The 14,173-nt window shown below is 37.4% G+C and overlaps 1 protein-coding gene across 11 annotated transcripts in view; it reads right to left on the bottom strand.

The window, feature by feature from the left end:
• Positions 1–14,173, bottom strand: part of tns1b (tensin 1b) — a 320,658-nt gene that overhangs the window by 42,177 nt on the left and 264,308 nt on the right. For all 11 annotated transcript variants that reach the window (XM_065252286.2, XM_065252281.2, XM_065252284.2 and 8 more), the window contains 3 exons: positions 13,902–14,031; positions 12,779–12,844; positions 12,072–12,188 (listed from right to left, as the gene is read on the bottom strand). In XM_065252286.2, the coding sequence (XP_065108358.1) occupies positions 12,072–12,188; positions 12,779–12,844; positions 13,902–14,031 (313 nt within the window). The remainder of the gene's footprint in view (positions 1–12,071; positions 12,189–12,778; positions 12,845–13,901; positions 14,032–14,173) is intronic.

The raw sequence follows: 14,173 nt of genomic DNA, 5'->3' as shown, positions 1-14,173 counted from the left end.
AGCATGCAGTGGTTAGGAGTTGGCCCGAGCCACTCGGTCCACACACATACGCATACACAAGCTCCTCATCAAACAGTTCATCATAGACCACTGCAGAAGAAAAACAATGAATTAATCTACCAAAACTCAACCAGGCAAACTTGAAATATAATAAATGATTGTCCTTGGATGTTGTACTGATCCCATGGAGAAAACCGTAGAATTACCGTGGGTTATATCTTCATCTTAATTCATATTCATATTACCTAAATGAGTTTAGGAGCTAATTAGCAAAGCTTGCTTATAAAACTACTACTGTGCATTCAAAAGCAGTCGGAAGGAGCACAATGGAATAAAAAAGACATAACTCTTTCCCCGTTACTGATGAGTTAACTTGTCAACTAAGAGAAAACGCTTCCCTGCCAATGACGAGTTTTTCTGGCAATCCGTAATTCCGCTATTATCCACCAGGTTTTGCTCTTACCCAACGTATAAAACACGGAAGTATTCCCTTTGGGCAAACTGTTTAAACTCTGTGTATGTCTTGAAAATTGCTCTGAATCTGATCCCCATCAAAAGTCCTTCACCAAAATGCAATTTTCTCAACTTTTTGCTAAAATGTTGGTATTTTTGAAGAAACCTACCCTTATTTCAGAGGCTATAAAATGAAAACAAATGAAGGTAGGATGAAATGTTTTTTGTTTGAAAGCAGAGGGTCTGATCTTTCATATGATATATTGTATGTTTATATATTTAAATAAAAACATTTTCTGGAAGGCATTAAACTTTTGTGAAAATCATAAAAAATGCTGGTGCTGGCTGACTACTTTTTTTAAAAAACGCTGTCGGGTAAAGAGTTAAAGTCCTCATGAAATCTATAGTGAATATTTATCTGCTTTAAGTATAAATATGTTAACCTTAAAAACACTATATGCGTTTAAAAAGGGGGAGGAGACAATTAATATGCCACGCCCACATTTGCGGATTAAGTTAAAATAATGTCAGCTTTCTGACCTTTCATTGAAAATGCATGTACGGTATACTGTCCATGTCCAGAAAGGTAATAAAAACATCACCAAAGTAGTCCATGTGACATCAGTGGGTCAGTTAGAATGTGTTGAAGCATTGAAAATACATTTTGGTCCAAAAATAAAAAAAAATAAAACTTTATTCAGCATTGTCTTCTCTTCCGGGTCTGTTGTAATATTCGCATTCACCACACTGCAGTGACACTGCTGACGTGTTTTCTGGTGCGCCCAAGCTCCGTTTACAGTATGAGGGATTAGGACATCTGCGATATGCACACTCACGCACAAATAAAAAAATATATATAGCAATACCAAAATACAAACAATGTATAATAGCTTGAATACAGTGTGCGTCTCCCTCAGACTGTAAACGGAGCTCGGGCGCACCAGATAACACGTCAGCAGTGTCACTGCAGTGTCGTGAATGCAAATTCACAACAGACCCGGAAGAGAAGACAGTGCTAAATAAAGTCATAAGTTTTGTTATTTTTGGACCAAAATGTATTTTCAAAGCTTCAACAAATTTTAACTGACCCACTGATGTCACATGCACTACTTTGATGATGTTTTTATTACCTTTCTGGACATGGACAGTATACCGTAAGTAGATTTACAATGAAGGGTCAGAAAGCTCTCAGACTAAATATTAAAGATCTTAAACTGTGTTCTGAAGATGAAAAAAGGTCTTACGGGTTTGGAACGACATGAGCGTGAGTCATTAATGACATTATTTTCATTTTTGGACAAACTATCACTTTAAGAAGCAAAGCAAATGATTCTTAAACGCACGGCTTATCATTAGTAAATTAAGCCCTTGTCTAGCGATCCCAATGCTCCAAATAGTAATTAAACATCTAAAATGATCTTAATTTGTCTTTTTTTCTGAGAGATGAACTTTCATGAATTTTTCCTTATACAAATGATGCATGACTTGCGTGTCTGACATTTTGGTTTTGGCTTTAAAACATGCAGAAATTTGCAAAGAAAATGCAGAACAAGATTGATGTTGAAAGAGTTATTAAGCGCATTAAGACACAAAAATGATTTTACTCGTAGTGACTGACTTTAACTTGATTTTTGCCGATTTTAAGCAGGTGCAGCACTGTCATCTTTTGTCAGATTCACACAAATCGAACATTATTTTAATTAAGAATGTGAAAATAATAAATAACTCATTTTTGAAAATTTGCTCATTGCGTCTCATTTGCCAGGAAGGGTCGCATGTTAACAATGCATGAATGCAGCATAATTTAAACAAAGGTCACAATACACTGCTTGTTTGAGAGCAGGTTACGCAGTTTCAGTTGGCTAAATCATCATTTGATTCTCAAGTACGTTTTTTTAAAAACTTTTTATAAGTAAAAAAACAAATAGCACTCCTGAGGACACTTAAAGCGTTACCATTTAGCATTAGTGGAGGACCATCGAACAGAACTCATAAATATCAACACCATCTGTCCCAGGTCACAAAAGTCTATTTTAAGTGAAATATCTGACCCGTACAAAGCCATGCGCGTAGGCCTCAGGAATGCAGGAGAAATGAGACAATCGTGTCTTGTAAAGTCAAGGGGAGAGAGAAGGTTGAATGTTGATCGTGGGGAAATGAGTTCACCCCCATCTCTTCATCAAACAGCTTTGCTTCTCTCAGTGGCAGTTAAAAGGAAAGACAAACACAGATTCACCGTGTGGCCGACGAGACAGAGGTCTGGACAGCAGCTGCGGGGATGGAGTGGGTGTGAAGGAAAAGGTCAAAGGTGAAATGTTACGATTGGCTAAATGTGAACCCCGAAGGCCCTGTACCCGGGCCTGACGCAACGGCCTACAGCAGAGACCGACTGAACAAACGAATCTCTGTGTTCGTAAACGTGGAGGAGCAATTCAGGAACATTCTCAGGCTTTCATAAGATCTGGCATTTGCTATTGCCCAACTTCTGAGTTAAGACGCAAAGCAGTTTAATCCCAGAGAAACTAAGAGACAAATTTCAAAATCTGTTGATGTGTACATCAACCACGAGATGTACAAATATGATATGAGAAAAACAAAAGAAATCTGTCCTTCTCCAATAACAACAGAAAAGTAGAAATTAATAAAAACAACATTTTATGACCTGAATAATTTGACATTGTTGTAATCAGGATACTTTAGGGTCATCTGAATGTCCAAAAGTGTCTCCCTATTTCACCCCATTTTTGATGGAGGGATAGTGTGCTTAAAGGGACACTCCACTTTTTTTGAAAATATGCAAATTTTCCAGCTCCCCTAGAGTTAAACATTTGATTTTTACTGTTTTGAAATCCATTCAGCGGATCTCCGGGTCTGGCGCTAGGACTTTTAGCATGGCTAAGCATAATCCATTGAATCTGATTAGACCATCTCATTCTGGCGTAATAATCAAGGACTTTGCTGCCGTATGATATTACGCACTGACCAAAAATAGGCCCCTTTGTAACTTTCAATGGCAGGGAGTATTTTCGGGCAATGGGTAATATCATTGCTCTTGAAAAAAAAAACTCTCTGGTAATTTTTTAGCGTGATGCTAATGGTCTAATCAGATTCAATGGATTATGCTTAGCTATGCTAAAAGTGCTTGTGCCAGAAACGGAGATCGGGTGAATGGATTTCAAAACGGTAAGAATCAAATGTTTAACTCTAGGGGAGCTGGAAAATGAGCATATTTTCAAAAAAATAGTTTTTTACCTTAAAATAACGTTTCCAAAAAAGTTTCAGTCGTTCATCCACTCGAAACAGGGTGAACGGCACTTTCACATTCGCTTTGCAGCCCTCTATCGGCCAAAACCGCACTAAAGAAGTTTCTAACCGTCGGGTCGCGGTCCTGTAGTTCGAGTGAAAACTACAAAAACTTGCTTTATGGCAGACCTACAATCCAATCAGAGCCAGCTTTGCTGCAGTAGGCTAAATTAATTATGACAGTGGTAATGGACAATTCCGCTTCCAACCTTTAGGGGGAGCAAAGAGCAAAAACTCTTTAGTGTTGCTTTAATTCTCATCAAAATAATGTCACATTATAAAAATTATTATTAATATTTATCTGAATAATTACTGATAGATGACTTGAAAATGTTGTTGCAAGATTGTCCCATCCTCAAAATCATGCTGTGCGTCCCAATTCAAATACTATCAGTACTAAATAGTAGTTAAAATTAGATTTAGTGTGTCCCGTCTCTGTTAATGTCCTCAATAGTCCATACTTTCCCATAAGAAAAACAATGCATACTTTTAGGGAATATGGCATGGAAGGTAAAGGTAGATGAATTGAACTATTTCACATTCTTTAACACGTTAAACAGTTGCATCATTTGCCCCAAAATGTGTAAAAAGGCCAAAAAAATACACAATAGTTTCCCCTCCACATTCAGTACCAGATGCCGAGCAGACAAGACGACATCTCCTTATTTCCAATTGCAAATTCGCTCTGATCAGCCGCTAAAAATGTGTCTGAGATTTCCGTGCCACTGTGGCAAAACAAAACAAACAAAAACATCCGGAAGACCACACACGTTAACAAACAGCCTTCAAGTAGTTAAATCCAAAAGACTAAAAGTGCCTCACTCGTGTCATCTGTTAACAGATGGGCTACAGTTTACAGTTTGTGATGACAAACCGGTCCTTCTGTGAATGCCACTCAAATACTAAGAGTCAGTCTGGACCATCAAACTACGGTGCGCTGAAAGAGTTAAACGTCTATCAGAAACAAGCTACTGGTTTCTAGCCGCATAATTAAACAACATTTGAGATGGAGGCCCAATCACCCATCAGAGGAAGTTTAATTGAAGCCAGCTTGGCTTGCACAGACGTTTATTACGTAACGGTTATGCTGTCAGCCGCACAAATCGTCCATAATAAAGCTCAGCATCGCACAGCTGAAGCATCGCTGCGGTGCTCAATCCTGCAACAACAGGGATGAAACTCAAGTCGACTTTCTGTTTAAGAGCTTAACGTAAATATGTGCTAACCACACTTAGTCTCGTAATAAGCTAATAAGCATAATATCAACTGTGCCTGGGAGAGCTTGGAGAAAAAAATCCTTTACTGGCAAACATGCGAGTCTGAGTTGGTGAAATTAAACGCAGCCAGGAAGATTGATTTAAAACGTCGCATTTTTGGCAAAATGCATGGCCGAAAGTCATGAACTAAGCATATTTGCACTCAAGAGTCTTAAACACTGGATATCACTGGAAGATCTAAGAAAACTATCGTGTTTCAACTTGAACAAAAATAACGACAATCCTACTTTTAGCATACAGTATATCAAAAAACAGCTGAGTGGGCTTGGGCTATATGACAGTATACCAAATATTCTTTAAAACCTTTTATATAGAGATATTTTTTTTGCTATACTAGACTGCTAGACGTTTATAACACCTGAGCACAATGCAAAAATATCAAAATACAGAGCGGTTTGCGATCATGAAAATATAAACACACTTCACGTTGTTTACAGACGCTGAACAACATTAATATAGTATTCAACTGACGTGAGGTGACAGGTGTGGGTATATCAGCTATTTAAAACTTTGTATGTGGCTCATCCAATCAAAATTTAGAGTCTGAACTATCCGGTTTATAATGTTTGGAGTCTTTTATTTTTTTTATATAGTGTTACATACTGCAAAGCTGATTTTGCACTAATGCCAGACTTAAATAAATAAAAAAATAAATAAAGTATTTTCCATTTGTAAAGATTTTGCAAATGAGTGTGATATAAGCATACCTTAACCGTGATAAAATTATTCATACTGTACCATGCAATAAGATTCTGGTCATATCTGCCCCATCTATAGCTCACACAACAAGTTACTGAAGTCATTGCGAGAGGACAATAACTTCATCCAAATTTACCTCAGACGTTTCAAGGTTCTACACCAAAAGTTCATCCAAATCCTTTGCTTTCAAGGTCCAAAACGAAAGATACTAAGACTTTAAATCCGGTCTGATCCCTGTGTGAGCCGTGGACGCACACTTTTTGCTATGTCACTCCCCCTCTATTGACTGATAACACAAAGCGTTTTTAGAGTCCAGGCTGGAGGAGTTGGCTGTTTTTCACACACCATCTCTGTCAACGACTCTCCAATCCCATCTCCCAGCCCTCACACTTTTCCTACCCAACCATCCCAAAAATGCTGTGGGCAGGGCCCTGGCCAAATATGGGGAGGACACGGTAAACAAGGCCTCAGCTCAGTCCCGTCTGCTGGCACCCCGTGACTTATTCAAGCCGAACCCTAATATTTAGGGCCGTCCTCAAAGAGGCTGATGGACAGAGAGCTTATTTTTACAGTCATAGGGCTTGTCCTCACCCTTTCATTTTACCGTGTTTACATGCTCCTGTGTGTGTCTGCTTGCAGCATGTTGCAGTCCTGTTTTCAATTATGTGAAAATTTGCTTCTGGGTAGTTGATGTGTAATGCATGCACGCACTCTTTTTTTAAGATTTAAAGGGATAGTTCATCCAAAATTAAAATTAGCCCATGATTTACTCAACCTCACGCCATCCTCGATGTATATGAATATCTTTTTTTAGACAAACACAATAGAAGTTACATTAGAAAATGTCCTGGCTGTTCCAAGCTTTATAATGGTAGTAAATGGTGCTTCTGATTTTAAGCCTAAAAAAGTTCTTTCATCCTTTACAGAAGTTTTCCACACGGCTTCAGGGGTTTAATAAAGGCCTTTTGAGAACAATCTATGCAATTTTGTAAGAAAAATATCAATATTTAAAAAATTACAAAATAACTAGCTTCTGGCAATGACTGACACGCGTGTTTTCAGCATATGACGTAGAAAGTAACGCACGAGACGTAGTGGGTAGTGCCGAGATCAAAATGTCAGTCAGGAAAACAATGTTAAAAGAAAATGTAGGATGAATTTCGATATAAGACAAGAGGATATTAAGTTTTTTGCCTGTGCTTCCGCGTTCGTCTCAATGCCAATACATCTCGTACACTACATGCAACGTCTTGCCCTGGTGATTGCGCACTCTTTCCCCGCCATTGACGAGTAATCTCGTCAATTAAGATAGAACATTTCCCTGCCAATGACGCTTCCCTGGTGAGTTTAACAGTAATCTGTAATTCTGCTCTTACCCAATTTATAAAAAACTGAAGCAGCAGCTAATTCTACAACATTGTAAACTCTGTGTATGTTTTGATAATCGTTATGAATCTGATCTCTATCAAAAGTTTCCTTACAAAAATGCAATTATTTCAACTTTTCCTTAAAATTTGGTAAACTTTTTTTCTGTTCTGTTTGTTTATTTGTTTGTTTATTTTTTTAAAGCAGAGGGTCTTTTATTTTAAATTTATTGTATGTTTATATATTTACAGAAGACAATTTTCCTGGAAGGCATTTTGTGAAACTTTATAAAAACCACAAAAATATGCTGGGGGGCATTTAAAAAAAAAAAAAAGGCTTGGGGGGAATGAGTTAATAGTAGTAGGATTGACACACCCCAGGTCAAAGAGGAAATGTGTAACCATATCAACATCTCTTAGTAAAAATTGTAAGCATTTTGTCGTGTTTTCAGTAAAATAATCAAAAAATTCTTAAATTAAGATGCTTTTTCTTGATGAACAAAATGACCCAAGAAAATAAGTCTAGTTTTTAAAGCAAAAATATCAAATTTAAGTGATTTTGTGCATAAAACAAGCAAAAAAAATCAGCCAATGGGGTAAGCAAATTTTTCAAGATTTTTTTGCCTACCCCATTGGCAGATTTATTTATTTTTTGCTTTTTATGCACAAAATCACTTAAATTTGATATTTTTGCTCTAAAAACTAGACTTATTTTCTTGGGTCATTTTGCTCATCAAGAAAAGCATCTTCATTTAAGAATTCTTAGATATTTTTACTGAAAACAAGACAAAAATACTAAGATTTTTTTCTTGAAAATCATTTTTTGCAGTGTACTTGCTCAATAACTGTTTTTGTTAGGCAAAAAGTTCCTGAGCTTTACTACTCATCTATCACCGAATTGTCACAAGAAAATAAAACTTAAGCTTACATACTTCTGAAGCACAACCATGGCTGCCCATTTTTAAAAACCCTTAATGCCAAAGTCACACTGACCAGAGTGGGCCTGGCCCACCCAATCAGAGGCTTGGCCCACCCAATCAGAGGCTTGGCCCACCCTGGCCCCACACCACATATCAGCCAATCTTTTGGACAAAAAAGTCCAAAAAGATTATTATGAGAATAATTCTTAAGAAAAACAGTATTTCAGATCAAATTATTTTTTTTAGTTTGTAACAAGTTTGTTTTAGTTGATGTAAATCCCTATTTTAAAAGAACTGCCCCTTTTTGTCAAATCTAAAGTTACTTAATTGATACAAGATCTGTTAATGGCTCAACAATGTAAAAATAAACATGTTAACCATTTTTTATATATACAAAGTTACTAAATAGTTCCAAAATATATACAAAGAAATATTAAAAATTAAGAAAACACAAACACAACAATAACAAACAACCCTAACAATTGTGTTAAATATACGATATGATGATATGATGTGAGATTAAAGCATTAAAGAACCCCCACTTATCCGACCGGCCCACCTGGAATATCACTTGGCCCACCTTTCATCTCATATCTGGAGACGGGCCTGCACTGACCTCTATAAAAGTATACCATATGTCATTCTCTGAGCTCACGTTGGCTCGGTCTTAAAAGGTATTTGGTCATGATTTAATATCAATTTCTCTATATATGGAGAAAACCAATGGGATTTATAGGCCTGAAACGTTATAGTAACACTATTGTGATGGATCTCAGGCCAGCGTTACAGAAGTGCAGAGTCACTCTGCGCCAATATCAGCGGACCGGTAAAGATTGGCCATGTTTTACTCTAACCCTGCCAACAGCTCCTGTTCAACAGAGAAGTGCTATCTGCAGTCAAGGCAAGAAGCAGATAAAACATCAATTACCGTGCCATTAACATCCAAGAAAAGATAAAGCATTATTATCTGCAACAAGCTTAAAATGCTGCCTTATATTTGTGACCACTTTAATTATGACACACTTTCTAATTTGAGTAAATCTGAAGATAGCGAGGTTAGTAAGATTTCTCCAGTGTCGTGGGAAACAAACACATATGGCATCGTGTCTGTAAAGTACATAAGATACAGGTACACCCCGATCAAATGGAGACGCTGGATCACAAAAGAGTCATATGTAGCACGGGTATATTTGTACCAAAAGCCAAAACAAAATGGTATGGGACAAAATTATTTTTATGCCAAAAGTAAAGATCATGATCCATAAAGATATTTAGTAAATTGCCTACTGTAAGTAAGGGATACTGTAGAGGCAGCCGGTAGTTATCGGGAAATAAGCCCTGACAGTGTGATCAGGACCCGACACGAAGCGGAGGGTCTTGTATCACACTGAAGGGGCTTATTTCGCAATAACTACCGGCTGCCTCTACATTATCCCACTTATTACACGGCTACTTGCCACATAAGAAAAAAAACTGGACATGAATATGAATTTGAAACATTTTATTGGCATATTTGTTTTAAATTAACATTTTTATCCTTCCGCGAAACTTTGCACAGATGCATAAAATGATCGTAATACCTTATAAAGATCCTCTGCTTCATACTTGTCTGTCTCCATTTTTTTCTCTTTTAGCCAGTCTTTGAGAAGTTTTAATGCCCATTCTGTATTTTTTTGTGTGTTGGCTTCGTAGCTGTCATGCTCTATTTTGTCAAGTTCAGTCTCAGTAAGCTCTCTGTGTCTTGTCGTTGTTCGTTCTTCTATCCACTGTTTAAATGTTTTGTTTTTTTCCGTACATGTTAAAATTAATGTCAAAATGTTCCATTCTTAATTGTGGTTGTCCAGTGTTTGTCACAAGATGGCGCCAAACAGTAATCTTTATTGGTGCGGAGCGATTTTAATCGTACAAGTAGTACCGGCTATGCGTTATTACTTTGGAGCGGTTATTATTTGAAAAGAACGAACCTGCAAATGTCTCAACTGACCAATCAGAATCAAGCATTCCAGAGAGCCGTGTAATAAATATACCATAAATGTGTTGCTAAGTACTTCATTTGGACAACTTTAAAGGCGATTTTCTCAATATTTAGTTTGTTTCCACCTTCAGATTCCAGATTTTCAAATAATGGTACCTCGGCCAAATATTTTCCTATCCTAACAAAACATACATCAAAGCTTATTTATTCAGCAATCTTAAATAAAAAATACCCCTATGACAAATTTTGTGGTCCAAGGTCACATTTTTAATTTTCGTTATCATTTAGTCACCCCCATGTTGGGGTCAAATTGCTGTACCACCTTTTTCAGATGATACAAGTCACTTTGTCCTGATCACCATGTCTGGGTTTATTTAAAGACAACAACCGGCTGACTGTATGTTATCTTTTACTTGTGCGCTACAAAGAAAGCAAGGCATGCGGTTAAAGTGAATGCTGATATGCACTAGACTCCAAATTTTCTTTCTCTTGTACGACATTAAAAGCATTTAAAGCAAGCAGTCGAAAAGAAAGCAAAGCTTTATTCGCAAGCATTTTCTCATTTTCTCCAATAAATCTCAAAATGCCAGACAATCCCTCAGTTTTGGCAGACAAGACTTATGAGTCCAAATACAAAGACACACTGTCTGACTACTTATCATGTCTCTAGGGGGACTTCTCGCCCCTGTTGCTCAATAGAGATGTTTAATTGCGTGATAGCCATCTTAATTCATGTGCAAATGTGGCCTTTGCATCCAGACTCGCTGTCTGTAGATCAAGTATATGATGTCAGCACACAGTGGCGCATTTGGCATCTTCAACCGTCTCCGACAGGAGCTCGAAATGCTTCCAGGTGATTCCAGGGGCTTCGGGGGTCTGGCCTCTTGACCATAACGGTGGATTGGTTTACACTTCTCTTAAAGGTGGCAGTCGCATGCTTCCTATTTCTGCCTGCCCTATTTAAAGCAGGGGCTGGCATTCTTTATGGCCTCTCATCTCAAATAGCTTGATGGAGAATTTAAATCTGTGCTAAACTGACCACAGCTCCTACAATGAAAATAAACTCTGTTATGGACTATTTTTTTTTGGATTTGCTGTTATAAACACAATAATCTGCATGTTTGTCATGTTTTTATGCATGTTTCTCATAGTTGTGATGCTTTGGGACTTTTTAAAACCAGGACTGGTCTGAGACTGACCGGTCTCCCACAGCATGGGGTGTACGATTCTCAGCCAATGTCTGGAATATTTCACAAACGTGCAATGAAAGCTGTCCACCGAGGCCTGGGATGCAGGGTGGTGTGGCGTCTCTGTGGTCTATTCGACACTGTCTACCTTCTAGTCTGGGCTCGCTGTCCACATACGATGCTAAAAACTCACACGGACCGAAACGTTAGCATGTTATTGTGGTATCAGCAGTGTTTCAGATAAATGACACATAAAAAGAACACTGTGGTTGGTGGCTTCCATCGACAGACTTCCTCCTTCGTTCTGAATTTCCCTCTCCCACCGAACGCGGACGTCTCAAAAAAGGACAACAAATCACATGTCTGGGTACCGCAAGTTAAAACCAGAGGCGCATAGCTCGGACCACGATGGCGTGAGGAAACTTTGGTAGTGCATGTGTGAACTCGAACTGACCTCAGAGCAGCCCTTCAAACACATCTGATTAAATCAATCCATGTCACATGTGCATATAACAACAGCCGTGTCATAACTCTGTAATACACCCAGAATGATGAGTTGATGACCCAAGCAGACTTTGTGCGAACATCTTTATCTAACTAAGTGATAAGGTACTGAAGGGCACACGTTATAGTAAAATTACCATGAGAAAAGGGTATGATTAGGCATGGAGATACCCAAATCAATTATTTACATTAACAATAGTAATAAACAATAGTTACAGCAAGCAATAACTGTTGACAGCTTACATTTATGCATTCGACAGACATTTTTACTCAAGGCAACTTGACAACAGTGCATTGAAGGTTTACTTATATCATTCCATGGCCTTACAAAATAATTTATTGTACTGATAAAAGTCTCATATTTTTTATATGTCTGCAGTTGAACTTACCCTCCATTGAATCTTCACAGCGCTGGTTAAAGTTCTCATAGGAATCCCATCGGATCAGAGGGTCTTGCGTATTGTAGTCCACTGAAACACTAGGCCCATTTTCAAGGTGGTCCATTCCTATGACAACACATTCAAGTCAGAAGCTTCTGGGTTTACGCTTCTGTTGAAGTCTTTTCCCGCCATTTCAAGTTAACTCATCAATTAAGAGAAAACGCTTCCCTGCCAATGACGAGTTTTTCCGGCAATCCGTAATACCGCTATTGTCCACCAGGTGGCCACCTAACCCAACCTATAAAACCTGGAAGTATTCCCTAAGGGCAAACACTTCAAACTCTGTATGTTTTGAGGATCGCTCTGAATCTAACCTTTATCAAAAGTCCTTCACAAAATTAAATTATCTCAGATTTTTGCTCAAAATTTGGAATTTTTGAAGAAACCTACACATATTGTGGTGAACAGATGAAGGTAGGATGAAAGGTTTTTGTTTGTTTGTTTGAAAGCAGGTGGTCTGTTCTTTCATTTGATATATTGTATGTTTATATATTTAAAGAAGAACCTTTTTTGGAAGGCATTAAACTTTTGTGAAAATCAAAAATGCTGGCGTTGGCTGTCAACGGTTTTTTTTTCAAACACTGGCGGGGAAAGAGTTAATAGTTTATGGTATTTTATATACATATCATGTAAAAATGCACTACAATAGTTCTTACCCTGGATTTTTTCTGGACCAAATGAAAAGACAAACTCCACCTTTCCGTATTCAGGAAATCTGTCATCTGTTTAAAAAGAGAAAGACAATTTTAACTTTGAAAGAAGAAAAATAGAAATGGTTTTAGCTCTACTGAAATAAACAAATATTATAATTGTTTCCATTACAAATATCCTTATGAACCATAAGCTCAATAGGATTAAATGGTGTTTTACTGGTTCATATTGAACCAACATCCCACAAACCCAACACATTACCAGTAGAGACCCGCAGAGACCATTAAAAGTCCAAATGATAACTAAAAATTGTCACCCTGAAACCACAAAACCAGTCATAAAAGTCTTTTAATTGAGTTTTATACATCATCTGAATAAATAAGCTTCCCAATGATATATTTGTTTGCTAGGATAGGACACTATTTGGCTGAGATAAAACTATTTGAAAATCTGGAATCTCATGGTACAAACAATCTAAATATTTGGAAAATTGCCTTTAAATTTGTCCAAATAAAGTCCATTAAGTGCATTTTTGTTATTCCCAGATAACAACCACTCAAAACTAATAACACACGGTAACTTGGAAGCTACAAATATTTTGACAGGTACAGTGTAATATTACACAAAATTAAATATAAACATGTATTTTTATAACAATATGACATTATATTTACAAATGATTAAACCAAATAGTGTGTTCGTAACATTTATACGTCTTGTCTAATCTTAAAAACAAAAATATACATGTTCTCCTTGTGGAATGTATGCATTCGTTAAAATGAGCAAAAATATTTCAAGTCAATATTTAATTTTTCCTACATTACTTATGCGGTAAATAGCCATGTAATAACAGGGATAATATACTTTACAGGCAGCCGGTTGTTATTGTGCTTCGTGTCAGGTCCTGATCACACTGTCGGGGCTTATTTTTGCAATAAAAAATGGCTGCCTATATATTATCATTTACTTAATATCTTAATGATTTGTGGCATAAAAATCTACAATTTTACCAATAAAGTGTATTGTTGGCTATTGCTACAAATATACCCGTGCGAATCATAACCAGGGTCACAATAGTTCCCAAACTAACAGATGGTTTTATTCAAACATGTCTTCTTCCCTGCATACCTTTAAAAGTCTCATCCAGCTCATCTTTGCCGAAGACGATTCCCAGGTCATGAACGGCACATGTGTGAAACTGCACACGGAAGATGACGTCACGGGACGGATTGCGGAACCGTTTGTGGTAACACTTGAGCTGTAGGGAACATGAGAAACCACATGACATGTCACAAAAAGCACCTCATGAAAACACGTAGATGCTTAAAAAAACACAGCACTTGCAGGTATTTTAGAGATTAGGGCTGTGATAGTACATGTATCAGTTCCAAACTGAATAG

This window comes from Paramisgurnus dabryanus, chromosome 15 (genome assembly GCF_030506205.2).
Source record: "Paramisgurnus dabryanus chromosome 15, PD_genome_1.1, whole genome shotgun sequence".
Classification (NCBI taxonomy): domain Eukaryota; kingdom Metazoa; phylum Chordata; class Actinopteri; order Cypriniformes; family Cobitidae; genus Paramisgurnus; species Paramisgurnus dabryanus.
The sequence above is the reverse complement of the archived record's forward strand: the minus strand, read 5'-3'. Positions and strand labels throughout refer to the sequence as shown.